The 24499-nt window shown below is 34.5% G+C and overlaps 1 protein-coding gene across 5 annotated transcripts in view; it reads left to right on the forward strand.

Annotated features, from left to right (window-relative positions):
- Positions 1-24499, forward strand: part of SCYL2 (SCY1 like pseudokinase 2) — a 76231-nt gene that overhangs the window by 33250 nt on the left and 18482 nt on the right. For 3 of the 5 annotated variants that reach the window (XM_037023052.2, XM_037023053.2, XM_073213685.1), the window contains exons 3-10: positions 4868-5025; positions 9057-9201; positions 18351-18500; positions 19650-19871; positions 20307-20423; positions 21024-21149; positions 22078-22254; positions 23887-24009. In XM_037023052.2, coding sequence (XP_036878947.1) covers positions 4868-5025; positions 9057-9201; positions 18351-18500; positions 19650-19871; positions 20307-20423; positions 21024-21149; positions 22078-22254; positions 23887-24009 — 1218 coding nt within the window. Of the gene's footprint in view, positions 1-4867; positions 5026-9056; positions 9202-16259; positions 16388-18350; positions 18501-19649; positions 19872-20306; positions 20424-21023; positions 21150-22077; positions 22255-23886; positions 24010-24499 lie in introns of those variants that run through there. The other 2 variants (XM_073213687.1, XM_073213686.1) reach the window with 2 other exon arrangements.

Genomic DNA, 24499 nt, shown 5'->3' on the forward strand with positions numbered 1-24499 from the left:
TGTTCTTAGGTAGTGTTTTGATTACCAGTTTAATGTCCTTGCTGGTAATTGGTCTTTTCAGATACTCTGTTTCTTCCTGGGTCAGCCTTGGAAGATTGTGTTTTTCTAGAAAGTTGTCCATTTCTTCTAGGTTATCCCATTTGTCAGAGTATAATTTGTCATAGTATTCTCTCATAATTCTTTGTATTTCTGTGTGTCTGTAGTGATTTTTCCTTTCCATTTCTGATTCTGTTTACGTGTGTAGACTCTTTTTCTTGATAAGTCTGACTAGGGTTTTATCTATTTTGTTTATTTTCTCAAAGAACCAGCTCCTGCTTTCATTGATTCTTTTTATTGTTTTATTCTCTCAATTTTATTTATTTCTGCTCTAATCTTTATTATATCCCTCCTTCTACTGACTTTGGGCCTCCTTTGTTGTTCTTTTTCTAGTTTCGCTAATTGTGAATTTAGACTGCTCATATGGGATTTTTCTTCTTTCCTGAGGAAGGCCTGTATATACTTCCCTCTTAGCATAGCCTTTGCTGTGTCTCACAGATTTTTGTAGTGTTGAATCTTTGTTGTCATTTGTCTCCATATATTGCTTGATCTCTGTTTTTATTTAGTCATTGATCCATTGATTATTTAGGAGCATGTTAAGCCTCCATGTGTTTGTGAGCATTTTTGTTTGTGTAATTTATTTCTAGTTTCATACCTTTGTGGTCTGAGAAGCTGGTTGGTACAATTTCAATCTTTTTAAATTTACTGAGGTTCTTTTTGTGTCCTAGTATATGATTTATTCTTGAAAATGTTCCATGTGCATTTGAGAAGAATGTGTATCCTGCTGCTTTTTGGTGTAGAGTTCTGTAGATGTCTGTTAGGTCCTTCTGTTCTAGTGTGTTGTTCAGTGCCTCTGTGTCCTTACTTAATTTCTGTCTGGTTGATCTGTCCTTTGGAGTGGGTGGTGTGTTGAAGTCTCCTAAAATGAATGCATTGCATTCTATTTCCCCCTTTAATTCTGTTAGTATTCGTTTCACATATGTAGGTGATCCTATGTTGGGAGCATAGATATTTATAATAGTTATATCCTGTTGTTGGACTGACCCCTTTATCATTAATAAAGAAGGACATGATGTAATGTCCTTCTTTATCTCTTGTGGCTTTCTTTGTTTTGAAGTCTGTTTTATCTGATACAAGTACTGCAACTCCTGCTTTTTTCTCCCTATTAGTTACATGAAATATCTGTTTCCATCCCTTTACCTTCAGTCTGTGTATGTCTTTTGAGTTTGAAGTGAGCCTCTTGTAGGCAGCATATAGATGGGTCTTGTTTTTTTTTCTATTCAGTGACTCTATATCTTTTGATTTGTGCATTCAGACCATTTACATTTAGGGTGATTATTGATAGGTTTGTACTTATTACCATTGCAGGCTTTAGATTCATGGTTACCAAAGGTTCAAGGATAATTCCCTTAATATCTAACAGTCTAATTTAACTCAGTGTGCTATTACAAACACAATGTAAAGGTTCTTTTTTTTTTTCTCCTTTTTCTTCCTTCTTCATTTTTTATATAGTAGGTATCATATTCTGTATTCTTTGTCTATCCCTTGATTGACTTTGGGGGTAGTTGATTTGATTTTATATCTGCTTAGTAATTAATTGTTCTAGTTTCTTTGCTGTGGTTTTATTTTCCCAGGTGACAGTTATTTAGCATTAGGAATAGTTCCGTCCATAGCAGTCCCTCCAAAATGCACTGTAGAGGTGGTTTGTGGGAGGTAAATTCTCTCAGCTTTTGCTTAACTGAAAATTGTTTAACCCCTCCTTCATATTTAAATCATAATCTTTCTGAGTAGAGTATTCTTGGTTCAAAGCCATTCTGTTTCATTGCAGTAAATATATCAGGCTACTTCCTTCTGGCCTGTAAGGTTTCTGCTGCGAATTCTGATGATAGCCTGATGGGTTTCCCTTTGTATGTGATCTTTTTCTCTTTCTAGCTGCTTTTAACAGTATCTCCTTATCCTTGATCTTTGCCATTTTAATTACTATATGTGTTGGTGTTGTCTTCCTTGGGTCCCTTGTGTTGGGAGATCTGTGGATCTTCATGGCCTGAGAGACTATCTCCTTCCCTAGATTGGGGAAGTTTTCAGCAATTACCTTCTCAAAGACACTTTCTATCCCTTTTTCTCTTTCTTCTTCTTCTGGTACCCCTATAATGCGAATATTGTTCCGTTTGGATTGTTTACACAGTTCTTTCAATATTCTTTAATTCCTAGAGATCCTTTTTTCTCTCTGTGCTCAGCTTCTTTGTATTCCTCTCCTCTAATTTCTATTCCATTTACCATGTCTTCTACTACATCTAATCTGCTTTTAAATCCCTCCATTGTATATTTCATTTCAGATATGGAATTTCTTAATGATTGAATCTATGTCCTAAATTCTACCCTGAGTTCTTGAATATTTTTATGTACTTCCATGAGCATGTTTATGATTTTTATTTTGAACTCTCTTTCAGGAGATTGGTGAGTTTGGTTTCATTTGGCCCTTTTTCCAGTGTTTCTGAGATTTTGGCTTGAACCAGGTTCCTTTGATGTTTCATATTTGTATGTGGCGCCCTCTAGTGCCAGAAGCTCTAGTCTCTGTAGCTGCTCAGCCCCTGGAGTGATGTTAGGGTTCATAGGGGAGCAGCACTCTGTTCTCCAGGTATATGCAGTCTGGCGCAGCCTTCTTTCCTGTTGCTCTTTTAGGATTAATTGTATTAACTATATTTTCATATTATATGTGGTTTTGGAGGAGTTCTCTGTCTCACCTCTCATGCCACCATCTTTTCAAAACAAAATATTTTTAAAATGGTTGATAACTACTTAATGATGGGGGGAGTCTAGTAAGCATAATGTTCCTCATGTAATTGTAGATTAATGATAACAAAAAAAAATGGTTGATAACTATTCTGGCTTATGTCAGAATCTTTCTTCTTTGACCTAAATAAATGATTGTCTAAAAAAGAATTTTGTGTTGTTGTTTTTATTTATGAACTTCAGTATTCCTTTTTTAAAGAATGAGGGGTCAGGAGCCATTTCACATGATCTGTTTCTACAGACTTAAACCATCTTGAAAAAATGAACACATTTAAATTAGATGCATTTATAAAATGTGTTATAGCAGAACACTTACTAAAATAAGATTGTGTGCATGAATAGTGAGAAAGGAACCTCACATTTGATAAGATGAAGAATCAAATTCAAATGCTCTCAGTCTAACTTTAGGGGTCACATTCGCAGCCACATTCCAGGTTGTTTTTAGTTCAGATTAATATTACCTAATGCTGTTATCTCCTGGTTGTCCTGTATGTCATAATGATCAAAAGAACTAAGATTATGTATGTCTGTGTATATATAGATATATGTGTGTTATATGTGTGTGTGTGTATATGTATATTGTTTCCAAAAGACGTAAGTCATGTTTTACTGGATTGCTCCATATTTATTGGCCCTCTGTTATTTCAGGGAGACAGGATGGTGTAGTAGCTGCAAATGTGACCCCTAAAGTTAGACTGACAGGATTTGAATTTGATTTTTCATCTTATCAAATGTGAAGTCCTCCGTAAGACATTTATCTCTCCACAATGTCCTCATCTGTGAGGTGAGGATGATAACTTGTCTCATAGAGTTGCTGTGAGGAATGGAATAATTTCTAAAAGTATATAAATATTTGGGGAGTAAGGTGTTCAAATTGAGCACTAAATAGTCCCATATGTTACCACTTTTCAGAGAGACAGACCTCTAAAATCCTTGACTCGTTTTTACACATATAAAGAGCCTCCAACTTAAAACTAAGTTGTGTGTCAAAAATTTATTGATTTGAAATTCTGCAGTGAACTCTATTAGGTGATTAGGTTGCCAGGCTTATTGTAAAGCCAGTAATCATAGCAAAAATAATTAGAGAACAGGAATAAAATGTAAAGATACTGTCTTAGATATTGATGGTTGAGTAGTGGCTTAATTAGTGGTTTTTGAAAGAGACTTTTTATAGAAATTCTGAGAATCACTGAGAATCTTTCAGAGAATTTTGGAAGGCTAGCATTTATTCTTTGCTAATTTTGCTTCCAGCTTTATGAAGTTTCTTTGTGTTTATGATAGAGGTCTAGCATCACTGATGTTTTACACCATGGTTATGTATCAGCTGTCTGTATGGCTATGTTTTGACTGATTCGTTAAGATTAGTTAACTGGATGGGAACTATTTTCCTTTGGATACATATAGAGAGTGAAAGGAAGAAGATAGTTCAGGAGGATGTGTGCATTTAGTAGTATAAAAGAAGCTGAGTGATCTCAAAGAGAGAGGTGGTGGGGAGCAGCTTCCTATACTGGTAACCATGCCCAGTTAATTGCCCTTAACAAGTTGGAATAGAGTGAAGGATAGAAAGTATAGGTTATTCACATGTAAAAGATGCTTACAAATTGGATTTTAAAACAACCACTCTCTGACAACTTTTCTTTCAAAAAGCATTTCAGGGTATTGTTGTATACTCTAGGTTGTCATTATCAATAGCATTTTGAATTTTTAAACATTTTAACTTTTATTTGAATTCTGGTTAAAAGATTACTACCTAAGGGACAACACATTACACATAGTTTATGTGTACCTCTGATACCAGAGTTCAAAGATGAAGCTTTTCCTGTATTCTCCTTAGATGAAGGGTGAGTCTCATACCTTTAAAAATACTTAAATTTACTAATCATGAAGAAACCATTTTTCATATTATCAGAAAATATTACAATGGTGCTAACATTTCCTTGGCATTAGTTTTTAGTTATTTCTGTTTGCAGACTGTTGTGACACTCAAAGTTTTTATTACTTTTACATGTTGATTAAAATTACACAAATCTTTTACTAGGAGGTTGCTGTTTTTGTCTTTGATAAAAAGCTGATTGACAAATATCAAAAATTTGAAAAGGATCAAATCATTGATTCTCTTAAACGAGGAGTCCAACAGTTAACTCGACTACGACACCCTCGGCTTCTTACTGTCCAGCATCCTTTAGAAGAATCCAGGTAAATTTTTATAAAAACTTACATAAGAGACTTTCTGAACAGTTAAGAATCTTTGTATTTGAATTCTGTCTACATAGTATAGTGTCAGTGAAAAATTCTTGTAAATGGAGTGTTGGGTTCTTAAGAATTAGTTCTTTCCCACTATTTATTTGCATATTCTGTGTATATGTCTCCTTTTGAAATACTAATAAAAGCTTTCCTTCACATTTTCCACGAGTCTGTATTTGCTTAGTCTATGCTCAGCACTGCATTAGGCAAATGGAAGATGCAAGAGAAGTGTAGAGAACGACCCTCCCTGAAAGTAGCTGTCTTTATTAATACACTAGAATTTCTTATCCCCTTTTCATTGATTCAGTGTTTGAGGGCTATTTTTGTGTGTGTTCCAGGTACTGTTCTGCATGTTTAATTTCTGTGCCCAGCATGTCAGTCCATAGCCCTCATTTACTCTACAATCTGCTTTTCCTAAGGATAAGCTTGGGCATTGTTGCTAAGAATGACAGGAACTGAATTCTTAAGACTGTGGTGTTTTTAATATTCTTTTTAAATACCCTAGGTATATAAACCTTTTCTGCATTACTCATAGCCCCTAATTAATTCCTTTTTCTTTTCTACTCAGCAAACTATTCCCCACTCTTAATTCAGACGATCTTAATCAAATGCTATGCCAGTTGTGGTCTGTGGATCCTAGGATTCTAAGGCGAGAGGAACAGGCAGGTTGGAGGAACCAGAGCTGGCAGGGTTCCAGGCTTTCCATCTCCCTTCAACCAGGACAGTTTTACTTTTATCTATTTTATATATTGGGTTTCTGCATAATTCTTACTTTGGAATCTTCAGTAACCCACCTCCCTGAAAGGCACAAGATCCTTTCTTTAAATCTTAAAGAGGAAACCTAATATTTGCCTGTGAAAAAGTGTACTAAAATACATTATATTTGATTAACTCATTTACTTCTCACAGTTATACAGAGGAACTGTATGAAGATAAAAACATTTACTTAAGCTACATAGTACAGCACCCTGGTCCTGAGCACCCCCTTCCCTTTTTCTTTTACTATGTCTACCCAGAAATAGGTGCCCTTCTTTTCATGAATAAAATCCCAGAAGACTAGTTGTTGTCTTCTATGTAACCCTTAATATTGTGAACCCTTTATTCCAAAGTGGACTAAGTTTTGTTTGCCACAGTTGTCTTCAGCTTTCCTGACTATTTGGTTGTGCTATTTCCTCTGGAGTGTTTTCTGTCACTGTCTCTAGTGTCACCTATCAGAACCCTGCCCATCGTGTTATTTTAACTTGTATCAACCATGTCTTGTATTTTGTCATTACATTTTAAGTCTCTTGAGAGAAGAAGGACCAATCTTTTATATTTTTCTCTGTCCCTGCAACTTCTTTTATAGTGATTTAAATACTGTAGAACTTTGGATTTATTGGTGATCATGAAGAGAGACAATTGAAAGATTAGTTAAGGTATCTTCATTGTTAGGTTGTGAAAATTGCAGTAACATTGACAGAAGTAGAAACAATTTAGGGAAGGAAAAATAACTTACAGTTTCTAATGAATTAATACTGTGGAGATGACCCTGGAATTATCCAAAAGAAACCTGCTTTAGAAGAGTAATGCAGATGAAAGCCCAGGGCTGCTGATGCGAGCAGTGGTGAGTAACAAAGAGGCTGTAATTAAAACCGTGAAAGCAAAGAAATTTTCAAGACCATGAGTAAAAAGAGTACTGGGGACAGAATTTGAAATGTAGAGGGAAAAGAACAGCCAGAAAAAGAAACTGGAGGGATCACTGTCATATGGCAGGAGAAAAATTGTCGACATGTCGTGGAGGCCTGAGGAGGGAAGAAAGGACCCATTAACACTGGGGATCCCCAAATAAGAAGGAAAGAAGGTCTAAGAATAATCCATTACTTTTGACTAGTTGGAGTTGTTATGATATTCAGTAATTTCTGTGGAATGCAGTGTGGAAGCTAGAAAATGTATTCAAAGGAACCCAGCAAAGAAGACCTCATGATGTGAATGAAGTCCCATAGGAAGTCCTCAAAGGAATTATAGGAGAATAGTTTAATCACTAATATACTAAGGTGAAGTGAAGTTGAGGGGTAGCGGTCACCATATCATATCAGACTTTTTTTTTTTTTAGTGGATAATAGGTGAGTAGTGGGCAAAGGGAGTCATGAAATGAATTCAGTTAGAGAGCTATAAATGAATGTTCTTAAATGTTGAAAAGTAAGAAGAACAAGGTTAAAGTATACTATGTTACTTTTTACTGTAATTTTATAAAGACTTGGGCTTTCTATTTTTTCTCTTTCCTTTATGACGTGAACAACAGAGTAAAAGAAACCTGTGATTTTTCCTACATGGTTAAAAAGAGTTTGCTCAGTAAAGGGTAGTAAGGGCAGTAGTTTATTGTTGAGGTAGTTGGAAGAAAGAAAGGAATCAAATATATATGGTTAGGACCAAATACTTTGTATTTGTTGAGAAGAGACAGGGAAGCTAAATTTGATGAATGTTGTAAAAGGGAGGAGATAAATGGCTAGTAAATAATTGTGGTTGGGGGAGGTGGTCCTTGAGAGAGGATATGGCTCTTCTGGCATGTGACTATAATAATGGTGGAATTGAATGTTCATAAAAGATAGTAAGGCCTTCAAGCTTCCAGAATAATCAAATGTATGTTAATGTAATCAGGGACGATTTGGGGATCAAGACACAGAGGAAAAGAATAATAGTTGCTAAAATAAATGAGTCCTGGGAATGGTAGAAAACTATAGAAAAGACTTAGAGTATTTGAGCAGTTTTCTCTCAGGACAGTTCAGCAAATGAAAGCCTAGTGTCTACTGTGTTAATGAGCTTAGTGTGGGAGTAAAGAACAAGATAGCATCTGTGATGATGACTAAGCAGGCAGGACTGTGTAACTCTCTCAACCTAAGCAGCTCTCTCTTTATCTCATATATACGGAGGTTCTGCATATGCTTTCGTTTGAAAAATGGGTTCAAGATGAAAGAAAAGTTACATAGGTATTGCAGACAGATGGAACAGCAAAGTACATACTTGCCATTAAACAGTTACTATCCAGGCACAGATGCCTGTTATAGCTTTGTTACTACATACCTTGTGTTCTTCATTGCCAGAGCCCAAACCCAAGGCATAAATGTTAGGACTTGAGTCTCAAACACTTGCTTATTATAATGGCAGTAATAAGTGTTTACAGAGCTTACATGCTAGTCACTGTACTGTGTACTCTGCATTCATTATCTCATTTGATCTTTACAGTAACCTTTCAAGGTGGTCTTTTATCATCATTTTACAAATGGGCAAAGTGAGGCTCAGAGCCTGGTGTCTAGAGTCACCAAGTCAATGAATAGGGTTGCTGGGACTTGAAGTTGGGTATATGTCTGTCTCCAAAGCCTGAGCATTTGATCATCACCCTGTAAGCCTTATTGAATCTTAATTTGTAACATTTTCTGAGTTTATAAATGTTCTTATATGTCAAAGAACAATAATTTTAAAAATGTAAACATGGTTACATCTTTCAAAATGGCATATAAAATAAAAACAAAGCTGCTCTGATAGCAGTAGTTATGGGAGACCTGGAGCTATGCCTTGTCCCTCTTTCTTGCTCCAGAGGCATGGGTGGGAAATCTTCAGGTTCCTTTGAGCATTTTCTGAACATTATAGCCTTAGAAACAAGGATAATGTTGTAGGTATAATACAGTAGTATTTTTAATTCATTGGTTTTCCATAAAGAGTATAATTCAAAAGGATGTTGAGATAATGTTTTATTTCCTGATTTTAAATTTAAAAAATGTATCACAACTGTTACAGCAGTTTAAAAGAGTGATTAATCTAGTATAGCATTATACAAAGCTTCCTGACTTTGCTTTGTTGGTTTGAGTGTGTTATATTAATGCTGAAAATAAATCTACAACAGTCTACCTACTTGTTGATATTTTAATAAAACAGCAAATATCTTATGTATATTTGATTTTGATTATATGGAAAAAATGACGGTAAGTAACTCTTTTTCTTTCCAGGGATTGCTTGGCATTTTGTACGGAACCAGTTTTTGCTAGCTTAGCCAATGTTCTAGGTAATTTGGAAAATATACCTTCTTCTGTATCTCCAGACATTAAGGATTATAAGCTTTATGACGTAGAAACCAAATATGGTTTGCTTCAGGTATGTATTTTTATTCATCGTATGAGTTTTTTCCTTCAAAATTGTTTATGGCTATTTCAAACCTATTAACCATATAAACTACTTGATGTAAGTCTTTCTTTCAATCATTTTGTGTAATTTAAGCATTATTTCTATGTTCCGGAATTCTTCTATATTTTATTGTTAGGCTTAAATTATATTTTAGATATATGAAACATAATATTGGAAAAGGGCACTTACTGATTGCTGATGGGGTGGTTCTCTTGATTTTTTTTTTTTGAGTTTTAAACCTTGTGAATGCATTTCATAAATAAAACATTAAGTTGAAATGATAAAGTACTTAATATAAAATAAAAAATTACATCTTTAACAAAATCATTTAATAAGTGTCAAGAGATACTGTTAGCCTTGTCATATATGTCCACTTTTTCTGATTTTCTTTTCCCTGCTTACCAACGTATCTTCAGCTGTATTAATTTACACAGTAGATTCTTAGTTCCTTGGGGACTGAGATAATTTAATTTATTATTTCTTTATTGACATATAATAAACTTCACATATTCAAAAATAAGTTTTATAAGTTTGACATATATGTCTATGAAGCCATATCACAATCAAGATAATGCACATATCCATGAGGCCTCAGAGTTTACTCATACCCATTATAATCCTTCCCTCCTGCTACTTGCTGTTTTTCTCTCATCCCAGGAAAACACTGACTTGCTTTCTGTCATGATGAATTGGTTTATATTTTGTAAAACTTTATAAATGGAATCATATAATATGTATTCTTTTGGCCTGGCTTATTTCAGTCAACCCATTTGTTTTGAGATTGATTCATTGTTATGCATATTAATACTTTTTTATCATTTAATAGTTGATCATTCTGTGGTTATACCATAGTTTGTTTCTCCAGTCACCTATTGATGGACATTTGGGTTTCCTGTTTTTAACTATTGCATGTAAGATTGGTATGTACTTTCATGTACAAGATTTTGTATGGACATGGGTTTTCATTACTCTTCTTTAAATACCTAGGAGAAAAATGTTTACATCAAGTATATATATATATACACACATGTATTTCATTTTTTAAATAAACTGAAAACTGTTTTCCAAAGTGATAATACCATTTTACATAAACATTCCCATATATGACAGTTCCATTTTTTTCACATCTTTGCCAAAACTTGGTAAGAGTGGTCTTTTAATTCTAGCCATTCTAATAGATATGCAGTGATATCTTCTCGGAGTCTTAATTTGCATTTTTCTGATGAATAATGATGTTGAACCCATTTTGTATGCTGCTTTACCATCTGAATATATATATATATATATATATATATATATATACATACACACACACACACACATATATATTTTATATTAAGGTATCATATTGATATACCATCTTATGCTCAGGTTTCACATGAGCAACATTGTAGTTACTACATTCCCCCCTATTATCAAGTCCCCACCACATACCCCATTACAGTCACTGTCTATCAGCATAGTAAGATGCTATAGAGTCACTACTTGTCTTCTCTGTGCTATACTGCCTTCCTCATGCCTCCCCCATATTTTTGTGTGTTAATCGTAATATCCCTTAATCCCCTTATCCATCCCTTTCCACCCACAGTCCCTTACCCCTTTCTCTTTGGTAAACCACTGGTCCATTCTTGGGTTCTGTGTGTCTGCTGCTGTTTTGTTCCTTCAGTTTTTGCTTTGCTGTTATACTCCACAGATGAGTGAAATCATTTGGTACTTGTCTTTCTCTGCCTGGCTTATTTCACTGAGCATAATACTCTCTAGCTCCATCCCTGTTGTTGCAAATGGTAGTATTTGCTATGGCTGAATAATATTCCATTGTGTATATGTACCACATCTTTATACATTCATCTACTGATGGACACTTAGGTTGCTTCCATGTCTTGACTACTGTAAATAGTGCAGCAATAAACATAGGAGTGCGTATGTCTTTTTAAATCAGAGATCGTGTTTTCTCTGGGTAAATTCCTGGGAGTCAAATTCCCAGGTCAAATGATATTTCTATTTTTAGTTTTTTGAGGAACTTCCATATTGCTATCCACAATGGTTGAACTAATTTACATTCCCACCAACAGTGTAGGAGGGTTCCCCTTTCTCCGCATCCTCACCAACTTTTGTTGTTCCTTGTCTTTTGGATGTTGGCCATCCTAACTGGTGTGAGGTGATATCACATTGTGGTTTTAATTTGCATTTCCCTTGTAATTAGCGATGTGGAGAATCTTTTCATGTGCCTGTTGGCCATCTGAATTTCTTTGGAGAATTGTCTGTTCAATTCCTCTACCCATTTTTAATTGGGTTATTTTCTTTTTAGGTGTTGAGGTGTGTGAGTTAGGATGTTAACCCTTATCAGATATGTCATTTATGAATATATTCTCCCATACTGTAGGATGCCTTTTTGTTCTACTGATGGTGTCCTTTGCTATACAGAAGCTTTTTAGTTTGGTGTAGTACCACTTATTCATTTATGCTTTTGTTTCCCTTGCTCGAGGAGATATGTTCATGAAAAAGTTGCCCATGTTTATATTCAAGATATTTGTGCCTGTGTTGTCTTCTAAGAGTTTTATGGTTTCATGACTTACATTTGGGTCTTTGATCCATTTCAAGTTTACTTTTGTGTATGGGGTTAGACAGTAATCCAGTTTCATTATCTTACATATAGCTGTCCAGTTTTGCCAACACCACCTGTTGAAGAGGCTGTCATTACCCCATTGTATGTCCAAAGCTCCTTTATCATATATTAATTGACCATATATGGTTGGGTTAATGTCTGGGTTTGAGAAGGTAATTGCTGAAAAGTTCCCCAATCTAGGAAAGGAGATAGTCTCTCAGGCCATGAAGATCCACAGATCTCCCAACACAAGGGACCCTATTCTGTTCCATTGGTCTATGGTTCTGTTCCTGTGCCAGTACCAAATTGTCTTGGTTACAGTGGCTTTGTAGTAGAGCTTGAAGTTGGGAAGTGTAATCTCCCCAGCTTTCTTCTTCTTTGTCAGGATTGCTTTGGCTCTTTGGGGTCTTTTGTGGCTCTGTATAAATTTTAGAACAATTTGTTTTAGTTCATTGAAGAATGCTGTCGGTATTTTGATAGGGATTGCATTGAATCTGTAGATTGCTTTAGGCAGGATGGCTATTTTGACAATATTAATTCTTCCTATCCATGAGCATAGGATATATTTCCATTTATTGGTGTCTTTGAGATTTCTCTCTAGAGTGTTTTGTAGTTTTTAAGGTATAGGTCTTTCACTTCCTTGGTTAGGTTTACTCCTAGATATTTTATTCTTTTTGATGCAATTGTGAATGGAATTGTTTTCCTGATTTCTCTTTGTGTGAATTCATTGTTAGTATATAGGACTACAACAGATTTCTTTGTATTCATTTTGTATCCTTCAATTTTGCCGAATTCAGATATTAGTTCTAGTATTTTTGTAGTGGATTCTTTAGGGTTTTTTATGTACAATGTCATGGCATCTTCAAACAGTGACAGTTTAATTTCTTCCCTGCCAGTCTGGATGCGTGTTATTTCTTTGTGTTCTCTGATTGCCGTGGCTAGGACCTCCAGTACTATATTGAATAAAAGTGGGGAGAGTGGGCATCCTTGTCTTGTTCCCTATCGTAGAGAAAAAGCTGAAAGCTTTTCACTGTTAAGTATGTTTGTGGCTGTGGGTTTGTCATACATGGCCTTTATTATGTTGAGGTGTACTTGCCCTCTATACCCATTTTGTTGAGAGTTTTTTATCATGAATGGATGTTGAATTTTGTCAAATGCTTTTTCAGCATCTGTGGAAAGGTCATGTGATTTTAGTCTATTTTGTTGATGTAGTGGATGGTACAGATGGATTTTTGAATATTGTACCATCCATGCATCCCTGGAATAAATCCTTCTTGATCATGATGGATGATCTTTTTGATGTATTTTTGAATTTGGTTTGCTAATATTTTGTTGAGTATTTTTGCATCTATGTTCATCAGGGATATTGGTCTGTAATTTTCTTTTTTTGTGATGTCTTTGCCTGGTACCATCTGAATATTTTTCTGGTAAAGTGTTCAGTTCTTTTGCCAATTTTTTGAATGGGTTGTTTCTTTTCTACTACTGAGTTTTGAAGCTTCTTTATGTATTGTGGATACAAGTCCTTTGTTAGATTCATGATTTACAAGTATTTTATCCTAGTCTCTGGCTTAACTTATTATCTTAGCGTATAATATTTTTAAATTGTGGTAAAATACATATAATATTTACCTTTTTAACCATTTTATATGTATAATTCAGTGGCATTAAATATATTTATATTGTTATGCAACCATACCACCATCCTTTATCCAGAATTCTTTTTATCTTACAAAAATGAAGTTATACCCATTAAACAATAACTCCCCAGCCCTTGGCAGCCGCCATTCTGCTTTTCTGCCTGTACAAATTTGACTAGGTACCTCATGTAAGTGGAATCATACTGTATTTTTCCTTTTGTGACTGGTTTATTTCACTTAGCATACTGTCTTCAAGGTTCATCTATGTTGTAACATGTCAGAATTTTTTTCCTTTTTAAGGCTGCATAATATTCCATCCCATGTATTTACCACATTGTTTATTCATTCATCAGTGACACTTTGGTTTCTTTCATCCCTTGGTTACCATAACATGGGTGTACAAATATGTCTTCATACCCTTTTATCAATTCAGTTCATTCATTCATATATCCAGAAGTCAAATTGCTGGATCATATGGTAATTCTATTTTTAATTTTTTGAGTAACTGACATACTGTTTTCCATAATGGCTACACCATTTTACATTTCTGCCAATAGTACAAAAGGGTTCTGTTTTCTCCAAATCCTCACCAACATTTGTTACTTTCCAGAAAGTTTTTGATAGTAATCATCCTAATGAGAGTGGGATAGTATATTGTTTTTGTTTTGATTTGCATTTTCTTAATGGGTAGTGAATTTTAAGCACTTTTTCAGTAATGTCTATCAAGTACTTCACCCATTTCTTCAGGTGTTTGTTTTTTTGTTGTTGAGTTGTGGGAGTTCTTTATATATTCTGGGTATTAGTATGATTTGCAAATATTTTCTCCCATTGTCTGGGTTGCCTTTTCATACTGTTGGTTTTGTCCTATGATGCATGTAAGTTTTTTATTTTGACATAACCAATCTTTGTATTTTTTCTTTTGTTACCTCTGCATTTGGTGTCATATCCAAGAACTTACTGCTAAAGCCAGTGTTACGAAGCTTTTCGAAACGTGATGTTTCCTTCTTCGAGTCTCATTTTTATGTCTTTCATTTAGATGTTTAATCCATTTTTAGTTAATGTTTAATATATGGTTTAAAGTAAGGGTCCAACTTAATTGTTTGGCATATGGGTATCAAGTTTCCCAGCACCCTTTGTTGCAACTTGTGTCCTTTCCCCATTGAATGGTTTTTGTACTTTTGTTGAAAATCATTTGGCCATATATGTTTGAATTTATTTCTGGCCTCCCTATTCCATTCCTTTGGTTTATATGTCTGTGTTTATGCCAGTACCACACAGTACAACTTTGTAATAAGCAGCTGAATGTTTTTCTCCCAGCAATAAAATGGTTCTAGAGATTAACTGAGGTAATTATGTAAAAGCACTTACCAAATTATTGCCTGAAATATATGATATTTATTGTATAAATAAAATAAAAGCAAGTTTTTTCTTATAAAGCTAGTAACATCTTTATGGACTTGAAAAACTTTGCATATTTTATAAATCATATTTAGAGAATTAGCATTTTTAAAAATGTAAGTCTTACATGGATTTCATGGGCTTAAAGATATTAAAATTGGACATTCATTTGAAAAATGTTAAGCCCCTAGTTGCTTATTGATCTAGTCACTAAGGATAAATATTCAGGCAGTTAGGAATAGCAGGTTGCATATCAGGGAACTGTCAAAAATGAAACTGAGCAGATAGTAAAAGGCCTTGTTGGGAAACACTGAAGGATTGTAAGCTGAAGGGCAAATTACTTGGTCTGATGTTCATTTTAGAGCTATCATTCTAGAAGAGTGGAATTTTGGCAAAGGATAGGGAAAACATTCCTACTAAGTAGGTTTATTTCAGAATAACATGTGTAAATTTATAAGTGCTTAGCATAGTGTTTGCATGTAAGAAATAGTTAATGCTAATTAAAAATTTTTTTAAAGTAAAAAATCTGGTAGGCCTCTAGATGTGGAGTGAAGTTGTACAGAGTGGAGTAGGCCCTGATGTCTGACTGGTGATAGAAGGTGGGAGTGGTGTGGAGTCAAAAGTGACTTCCTCCATTTGTTAAGAAGTTAATAAGCCATCATTTGAAATCATTCACCACTTGGGTCCTACACAGGTTCACTGACTTGCTCAAGGTTGCATGGCTAGTCAGTGATGAAGTAGGGACAGGAATCAGTTATTTTCTAAAATAGTACTCTTCACACTTTACTTTTGACTTACCTGCTTGTTGAAATCTGTAAGCGATTTATTTTTTACAGAATTCATCATCATATTTTCTGACTAAGTAAATATTTAATAGTCATCTATATGCCTGGCACGGTTCTGGGTGCTGAAGACATGGCAGTGAATAAAACAGACATAAAATATTGCCTTTTGGAACATATTCTCATGGGTGAAGAAAGACAATAAAATTAGTACAGTACATTAATTAGATTATAAGTGCTTACGGAGGAAAAAAGGGCAGGGAGAAAGAAACATGGGTCATTTGGTTGGGAAGGAAAAGGGATTTGCAGTTTTAAATGGGATAGGCAGGGTATCTATTACTGAAAAGGGGACATAAAGGCCTGAAAAAAGCAAAGAAGCAAGTCATACAGAAACCCAGGGAAAGAATGATCTAGGCAGAGAGAACAGCAAGTGCAAAGTCCCTGAGATAGAATCATGTTCCAGGAATGATGAAATACCTCGTGTGGTAGAGAGGAGTAAACGCAGAGATGGTTAATAGGAAACAAGGGCTGAAAACTGATGACTGGTTAGATGCTGTTAGGCCGTAAAACCCAGAAAAATATTTGGACTTTACTCTGAGAGAAAGGAAAAATCTTTGGAAGATAAAAATAGGAAAGTGACACGATCTGAGGTTTGTTTTGACAAAATTAGTAGAGCTGCTGTATTGAGAATTGGAGTATGTAGAAGGGTAAGAGCAGAAGGAAAGAGATGAGAGGTAAGTGGCTGCTACAGTAACACAGGTCAGAGATGATGGTCCAGGATGGGGAAGGTGGTAAGACAGGATCAAATTCTAAATACATTTTGATGGTGAAGGTATTGGAATTTGCAGAAGTACAAAATACTTTTTTGTCCAAAGTAACTGGACAAAGAAGTATATAAGAAAACAGAAGTACAAGATACTTTTTGTCCAAAGTAACTGGAAAACTGAGGTGGCCATTAACTGGTATGGGAAGGACTACAGGGAGGAAAGAATTGAATTTTAGGGGAAACTCAGTTTGGGATTCTTCTAAGACTGAGATGCTTATAAAACATTCAAGGTGAGAGAAGAAGTCAGTCAAATAAATCAAGCCTGAGTCCCATGCTGGAGATATTTGGGAGTATTTAAAGTTTATAGATGGTATTTAAAGCTGAGAAGGAGTAGATGGAAAATTCAGAGGTCCAAACATTGAGTTCAGGAGGTTGGTGTGATGAGGAAGAACCAGCAAAATAAAACCAAAAAAACATATGAGGAGGCCAGCAGAAAGCATTGACCAGTGAAATGGTGTCCTTAGAAGTCAGAGAGCATTATTTTTCCAAATTCTACTGGAAACAGCAATCTAGTCTTCATTTTTGTTAACGAATTACATGGTAATATAAGGCACAAAAATACAAATTACCAAATACTAATCCAATGTGATAATGAGTGAACGTCAGTTAATATTTGAAAACTGAGCACAATATAACTCATAAAAACTGAATTTCAATATGAAGTATAAGTATTTAAAAATATTAAGAAGTAGAATCAAAATGATGAAAGTATCTCTTGATATGTACTATCTGTGCTTCAGCACCCAAAGATTCCCTCACTTTTCTTTTTTTTTCAGTTATCAAAGCATTTATTGTGGTGGAAATTATATTTTCTCCCTTTTAATCTTCCAATGTAGCAAATTAATAGATGGTCTGCCTACAACCGTCTTTGAATTCTTTATGTATAATCCTTTTAAAATATCATCAGATTCAATTTGCCAATAGTTTATTTAGAATTTTTCCCTGTAACATTTTAATGTGATAAACCTATAGTTTCTTCCTTCCTTCTTTTCTTCTTTCCTTTCTTTTTTATTTATTATTTATTTATTTTAATAAGTTACTATTGATATACACTCTTATGAAGGTTTCACATGAAGAAACAATGTGGTTGCTACATTCACCCATGTTATCATGTCCCCCCCATACCCCATTACAGTTACTGCCCAACAGTATACTAAGATGCCACAGCGTCACTATTTGCCTTCTCTGTGCTGCACTGTCTTCCCCATGATCTCCCCCACACCATGTGTGCCAATCATAATACCCCTCAATCCCCTTCTCCCTCCCTCTCCACCTGCCCTCCCACACCCCTCCCCTTTAGTACCGCTAGTCCCTTCTTGGAGTCTGTGAGTCTGTTGCTGTTTTGTTCCTTCAGTTTTGCTTCGTTGTTATACTCGACAAATGAGGGAAATCATTTGGTACTTGTCCTTCTCCGCCTGGCTTATTTCACTGAGCATAATATCCCTCAGCTCCATCCATGTTGTTGCAAATGGTAGGATTTGTTTCTTATGGCTGAATAGTATTCCATTGTGTATATGTACCACATTCCTTAACTTTTCAAAGTTAGAAACTAAACAAATTTGGGTAGCAAAGTGGTTTTATATTGTCTTTTCTTCTGCTTATGTGCTTATAGAAAGGAACTTAATAAATAGTTCTATGGCTTTACAACTGGGTTTTTCCTGCTAATGCTTAGGATGTCCTGGTAACTGGGAATCTTTGTAATTTTACATCTATGATGAAATTTTACAACTATGATGAAATTTTAATTGTTACCTAACCTGTAAAAAATCTTCCATCAGGAGAAGCAGCAATTACGGTTTTTATGAGACATTATTGCAATTGAAAAAAGTTGTATTTAATGTAGACATATCTGTTATTTTTTCCATTTATAGGTTTCTGAAGGATTGTCATTTTTGCATAGCAGTGTGAAAATGGTTCATGGAAATATTACACCTGAAAATATAATTTTGAATAAAAGTGGAGCCTGGAAAATAATGGGCTTTGATTTTTGTGTATCATCAACCAATCCTTCTGAACAAGAGGTAATGAAGGTTTTAGTCTTGTAATTTTTTAAAGCTGTGGGAAGTTGTGATTGCATCTGGAATGGACTAGAGAATTTCAAAGTCTGATTAATGTATAGAAATAGGCTATCTGGTACAATGATATAGTAAATGTATATAGATTTATAGAAAATTTCTAGTGTTCAGCTCATTAATTTCACAGTAGTTAGTATTACTTGGGAAAAGGATGCTAGAATTAAACAAATTTGAAAGCTTTTGGGTTGAGTAAGTTTTATTCCTCAGAATGTCTCATATACTACAAACATTGAATGTGTAATAATATTGCCAACTTACTGGACCACAGAATCTTCTGCAGGGAGCATTGTAACAGCAATAGCAATGGTAATAATAGCTCACATTTATTTAGATACTTTTCTAAACACTTTGTATGTATTTACTTAATCCTCACAACTCAATGAGGTATACGAATAATAAAGATGAGTAAATAAGACTCATAGAATAAAATAACCTACCAAAGCTTAGGCAGGTGGTAAGTGGTAAAGCTAGGATTTGAATCCAGTCTTTCAGGTTCCAAAGCATCTGTTACTTAGTGATTATGATACCTGCCTGTTATACTTAGGAAAACACTGCAATGTTCAAATTTTTACTATATGTAGTTATTAAAGGAACCATAATTTGACTTAAGATATATTTGTAATTTAAACATTTTTTAAGAGAAACAAAGAATGAGTACTGGTTGAGTATATATTATGGGCCAGTCAACTGTGCTAGGTCCATTTTCCATATATTCATTTAATCTTAGAACCACCTTTTGATCCTATTAACTAAATCACGTAGCTAGTTAATACAAGAACAAGGTTTCAAACAGTAATCTATTTGAGCCCATAAAACGTGAAGTCTGTTTATAATAAAACATAGGCCAGAACTTTCCATATTCATATAGCATCTTAATAATGATAGTTTGTCTTCTGGAAGAGTTCTTACTCTTATCTCTCAATTTGTTGCATGCATTTTCCAGATTTCAGAATTTGAGAATTTTAAGATTGAACATGGTAATGACATTTTTACTTGCATGACTGTGAATTTTAAACTAGATTGCTACTGCTTGATAGTGGTTTGCTTTAATTTGAAATATTTAATCTATGTAATCCGCTTTGTGCTTTCTTATAGCCTAAGTTCCCTTGTAAAGAATGGGACCCAAATTTACCATCATTGTGTCTTCCAAATCCTGAATATTTGGCTCCTGAATACATACTTTCTGTGAGCTGTGAAACAGCCAGTGATATGTACTCTTTAGGAACTGTCGTGTATGCTGTATTCAATAAAGGGAAACCTATTTTTGAAGTTAACAAGCAAGATATTTACAAGAGTTTCAGTAGGCAGTTGGATCAGGTATTTGCCTATAAATATTCGCTTGCATTAAGAATGTATTAAATGTTTGTTTTTTTTTCTAAAATGTATTCAGAAAATTATCTAAAATGAGATGTCTTGTCTTTTAAGTTTGCATAAAATCAACTTAACAAAAGTAATTTTGTAAATAATGGATTAAGGTTTATTACTACAACTTTAATTGTGGCATTTAGTGGAGTGAGTATTGAAATGTGCCTAAAATATTGGGCATTTTGTTATAGGAATAGAAAAAATTTCAGGTATTAAAGATAAGTGTTTTAATTATCTTGCAGCAATAGAATTAGCAATTTGTTCAATCTAAAAATATATTTTTGAGCAAATTTCAAAAAGGTTTCTCAAATGGACTTTTGACAATATAAATGCATGTGTTTTTGACTATTTTATATTGATATTTAATACTGTTACTGTTTTGAATAGTTGAGTCGTTTAGGATCTAGTTCACTTACAAATATACCTGAGGAAGTCCGTGAACACGTAAAACTACTATTAAATGTAACTCCAGCTGTAAGACCAGATGCAGATCAAATGACAAAGGTGAGTACATGTGAATTCCTGCACTAGGTAAGGGGACAAAAAATGAGCTGAAGTAGATTAAGTGCTTGTAAAGCAAGATTTAGTCAGATACAGTCCCCAGATAACATCTGTATTCTTGAATGTGTTAAATATTCAACTTTTAATCTTAAACAGTTAAATAACTTATATATGTAATTGCTCTGATAAAAAATGAGGATTTCAAATAAACAGAATCCTAACAGTAACAAGTAGGTATGCAGAAGTTCTGGACACCCTAAGAATTCATAACCCTCTAATTTATTCATGAAGCATGGATTTTTAATAGGTAAAGATACTCTTTATGCCTTCAAGATATTTTACTTACTTATTTCAATATTTTACTACTTATATAAAGAAAATGTTACTGCCCAGCGAACTCACAAATAATGATTCTGAAAATTTGAACTAGAAAAGAAAAATAATTGATTATTTCCTTACTCTCTTTTTCATAATTAGAACTTTTTTAAGTGGTCTTTAGCATTTTGCTAAATTGTTTCTGAATATTTTTTCACCATACTGTAGCAGTTTCAGATGAGAAGTATTTTAATATTTATCACAATAATTTTGTTTCCCTGTTTTTAGATTCCCTTTTTTGATGATGTTGGTGCAGTAACACTGCAGTATTTTGATACCTTATTCCAAAGAGATAATCTTCAGAAATCACAGTTTTTCAAAGGACTGCCAAAGGTTCTACCAAAACTGCCCAAGGTTTGTTGATAAGTTTCTTACTATTTTCTGGATTTTAGAATTTAAAATTTGTTTTGACTTACTATAATAAATGTTCCAAAGAAATAAATGTAACTTTGCCTCAGGTACATAAATGACTTTAAAAGCCTGCAGACTGAAGCCAAAAGTTTAATGGACCTTTTTTGCATGGTCCAAAAAAAAAGGATTTAAAAAAAACTAGAAGAATACCTGTGCAAACATAGCATTTGGATATTAAATATCATAAGAGAAGTCCATAACCTGTCATGTGTACATCACTGCCCCACCAGCAATGAAGGGGATACTTTTATAGTGATACTAGCCTCTCCAATTCCTTTAACTCTCCCACTATGACTGATTAAATCAGGAATATAATATAGTCTAAACAATATTGGTGAATGCTAAAGAAGGCATTGGTTGGAAAACTAAGTAATTGTTGATTGCAAAAATATCTCCAGTGTTTCATCTATAAGGTAATTTTTCATTATGTGCTGTTTGTCTAGCCCTTTACTTAGATACTATGGAGAATAAAGAGGAAACAAAATACTGTCCTTGCTTAAAGTAAGTGTAGACATGGTTGACATGCTTGAAACAAAAATTAACAATACAGGACAGTGTTTAAGTTGTCTGGTATGATCATAAATAATGAAGGAATTAGAGGAACACATTAGTGAAGGCTAATTATGGAAGGTTTCCCAAAGGAAAGATGACCATGTGTCTCCTCTTATCTGTGACATTCCCAAGTTATGCCTTTTGTCCTGGCATAATTAGCAATAGCACCCCATTTTACTTTCAAAAGTGTCCCAATTTCAACTATAAATTATATGAGCACTTTACCCAAAGGGATTGGATATTTCAGACTGTAACTTCAATGTTAATACTAAAGACCCCCCAAAAAATTTAGTTTTATGAAAATATTTTTGCCTTTCAGCGTGTCATTGTGCAGAGAATTTTGCCTTGTTTGACTTCAGAATTTGTAAACCCTGACATGGTACCTTTTGTTTTGCCCAATGTTCTACTGATTGCTGAAGAATGCACCAAAGAAGAATATGTCAAATTAGTTCTACCTGAACTTGGCCCTGTCTTTAAACAGCAGGAGCCAATCCAGGTATGTATGTAGATATTTTTCTTTTCTATCTGCTGTTATTCAGTGACATTAGTCAGTGATGACTATCACTGAAAACAAAAGGAACGGATATGTGCCTTTTTAAAAACTGACGTATGTATTAGAGACTTTCTTTTCCATTAGTGAAAAGCTACTTTGATTGGTTTGAAGTGAACCATTCCCAAAATTGTAATTAAACTTTGCACATAAGTGTCTAGAGCACTCCATAAATTACTGTCTCAGGAAATAAATTGTAATGAGATTTTGCATGTGTTCTCATTGGCCTTATAAAAATTAAAGGTTTGGGAAAAGAGGTATTTCTCTCCTTCACTTCTAAGTATTTGTTTTTTGTTTTGTTCTTCAGGGTCTTTAATTTGTAGATGGCTTATGCCAGTGTTTCTCCTTATTTTATTGCTAATAAATAGTTTTACCAGAACAGGGAAAATGCTTTCAACACCATGGAAGTAATATGTGTGTATATTGTTAAGTAGAGCATGTAATTAGTCTCTGATGTAGACTCTCTTACAGTATTTATTTGCCAGATTAAAGGTAGTCTTGGATTTAAAAGCAGAGAGGTCACATACCTGGGTTTGAATCTGGCCTTCTTCATCTTCTTAGACTTGGACAAATACTGCTCTCCTAAAGCCACCATTCTGCTCATTTCTAAAATGAAAGGGATTGTTGAGATAAGGTGAAATTTTCTGGCACTTAATAAACATTACTACATGTTTCTGCCACTGCATGGCAATAGCTTATTAGTAAACTATCAACTACCTGATTTAATTGTTTTGTGACTAGCTGTTTGTGTTTCTTCCCTTGAAGGGAGGTGAAAGAAGGAAGTCCATGGTGGTAAGGCAAGAATTCCTATGGCTCAGGAAGGGGCAACTGAGGGAACTGTGGACTTTGAAGCAGAGTTCCCCAAACATGGTCCAGGTGTCGAGGGAAAGGAATGGAGCCATGTTAATTAAGCTATGCATCAGTGAAGATAGTTTTCTAAGGAACCTATCGTCTGAATTCTTATTTGCCTCCCTTCTTTGGTATTCATTTTTCCCTTAGTATTCCAGCTGAAAATTCCTTCTGAAAAATTTTAACTGATTCTTGGAAAACTTAAGTGTTCTGCATGAATAGAAAGGGTAATTTGTTCCTTATAATTTAGGTATGTGGTGGCAGGTAGGTGAAAAAACAAAAGATCAGGGAAAACTGAAAATGTTTCTAGAATTTTTCCTGACACTTCTTTTCATTTCTGTACCTTTTCTTCTTCTCTTGAACTTCATAGAAGACGAGTGATGGAATTTACTCCTTTGGAACATCTGCGTTTGCTGCTCTCAGGCTTTTGTTTTTTTACCCAGTAACTTTCCAGATAGTTGGTGCCTGTGATATGTTACTGAAGATAGGTGAGAGTTAGGAAATTAGTCCTTATTTAAATGTTTAAACTGAGAGCAGATGTTAAATATTGTGCTTCCAGAAATGTAAGAGATTTGATTTGTATGATTTTGTCTTCCATGCCTTCAGGCTAGCAACATGGTGAGTGTCAAAATACATAACTTGTTATTTTGAAGATACTTTAAATTCTGGCATGTATAAAATCTTCTAAAGATGCTAGACTTTAATACATTGTTCTTTTTTTCTGTCCAGATTTTGTTAATTTTCCTACAAAAAATGGATTTGCTACTAACCAAAACTCCACCTGATGAGATAAAGAACAGTGTCCTACCAATGGTTTACAGAGCACTAGAGGCTCCATCCATTCAGATCCAGGTATAATATTTGATTTTTTGTTGTTGTTCATGATGATTTTGATTCTTAAAGCAGAGGAAAGATACATTTTCAGTCTAAATCAAAATCAGTGTGTTTGAGTTTTTGTTTCCATCTCGTGTTCTTAGGCTTTTCATCCTGTCTCCTCCTAGGGAAGAACTCTCCCCTCCTTTAGCTAAGTGACTGAGACATAATTTAAGATTTGCCTCTTTGTAGCCTACTGCCAGATTATACAGCATTATGTGCTCACACGATCTCTTTCTGGGTGCACCCTTGGCACATCCTGTCTTTTCAGGTAAAGGCTGATCTTCCCTGAGGAGGCTCTTTCTGGTAACATGAGCATGGTATTTCACTGACTGTCCACACTTGTCCTTTCTCCTTTCCCATCTGTTGAAAATGTCCCTTCGGTGTAGCTTGTATTTCTCATCCTTATTAATTATTCCCATTTCAAGTAGGTATAAACATGTAACTCTCTTTTATCTGTCTTTTGGAA

This window comes from Manis javanica, chromosome 10 (assembly GCF_040802235.1).
Source record: "Manis javanica isolate MJ-LG chromosome 10, MJ_LKY, whole genome shotgun sequence".
In the NCBI taxonomy this organism is placed as follows: Eukaryota; Metazoa; Chordata; class Mammalia; order Pholidota; family Manidae; genus Manis; species Manis javanica.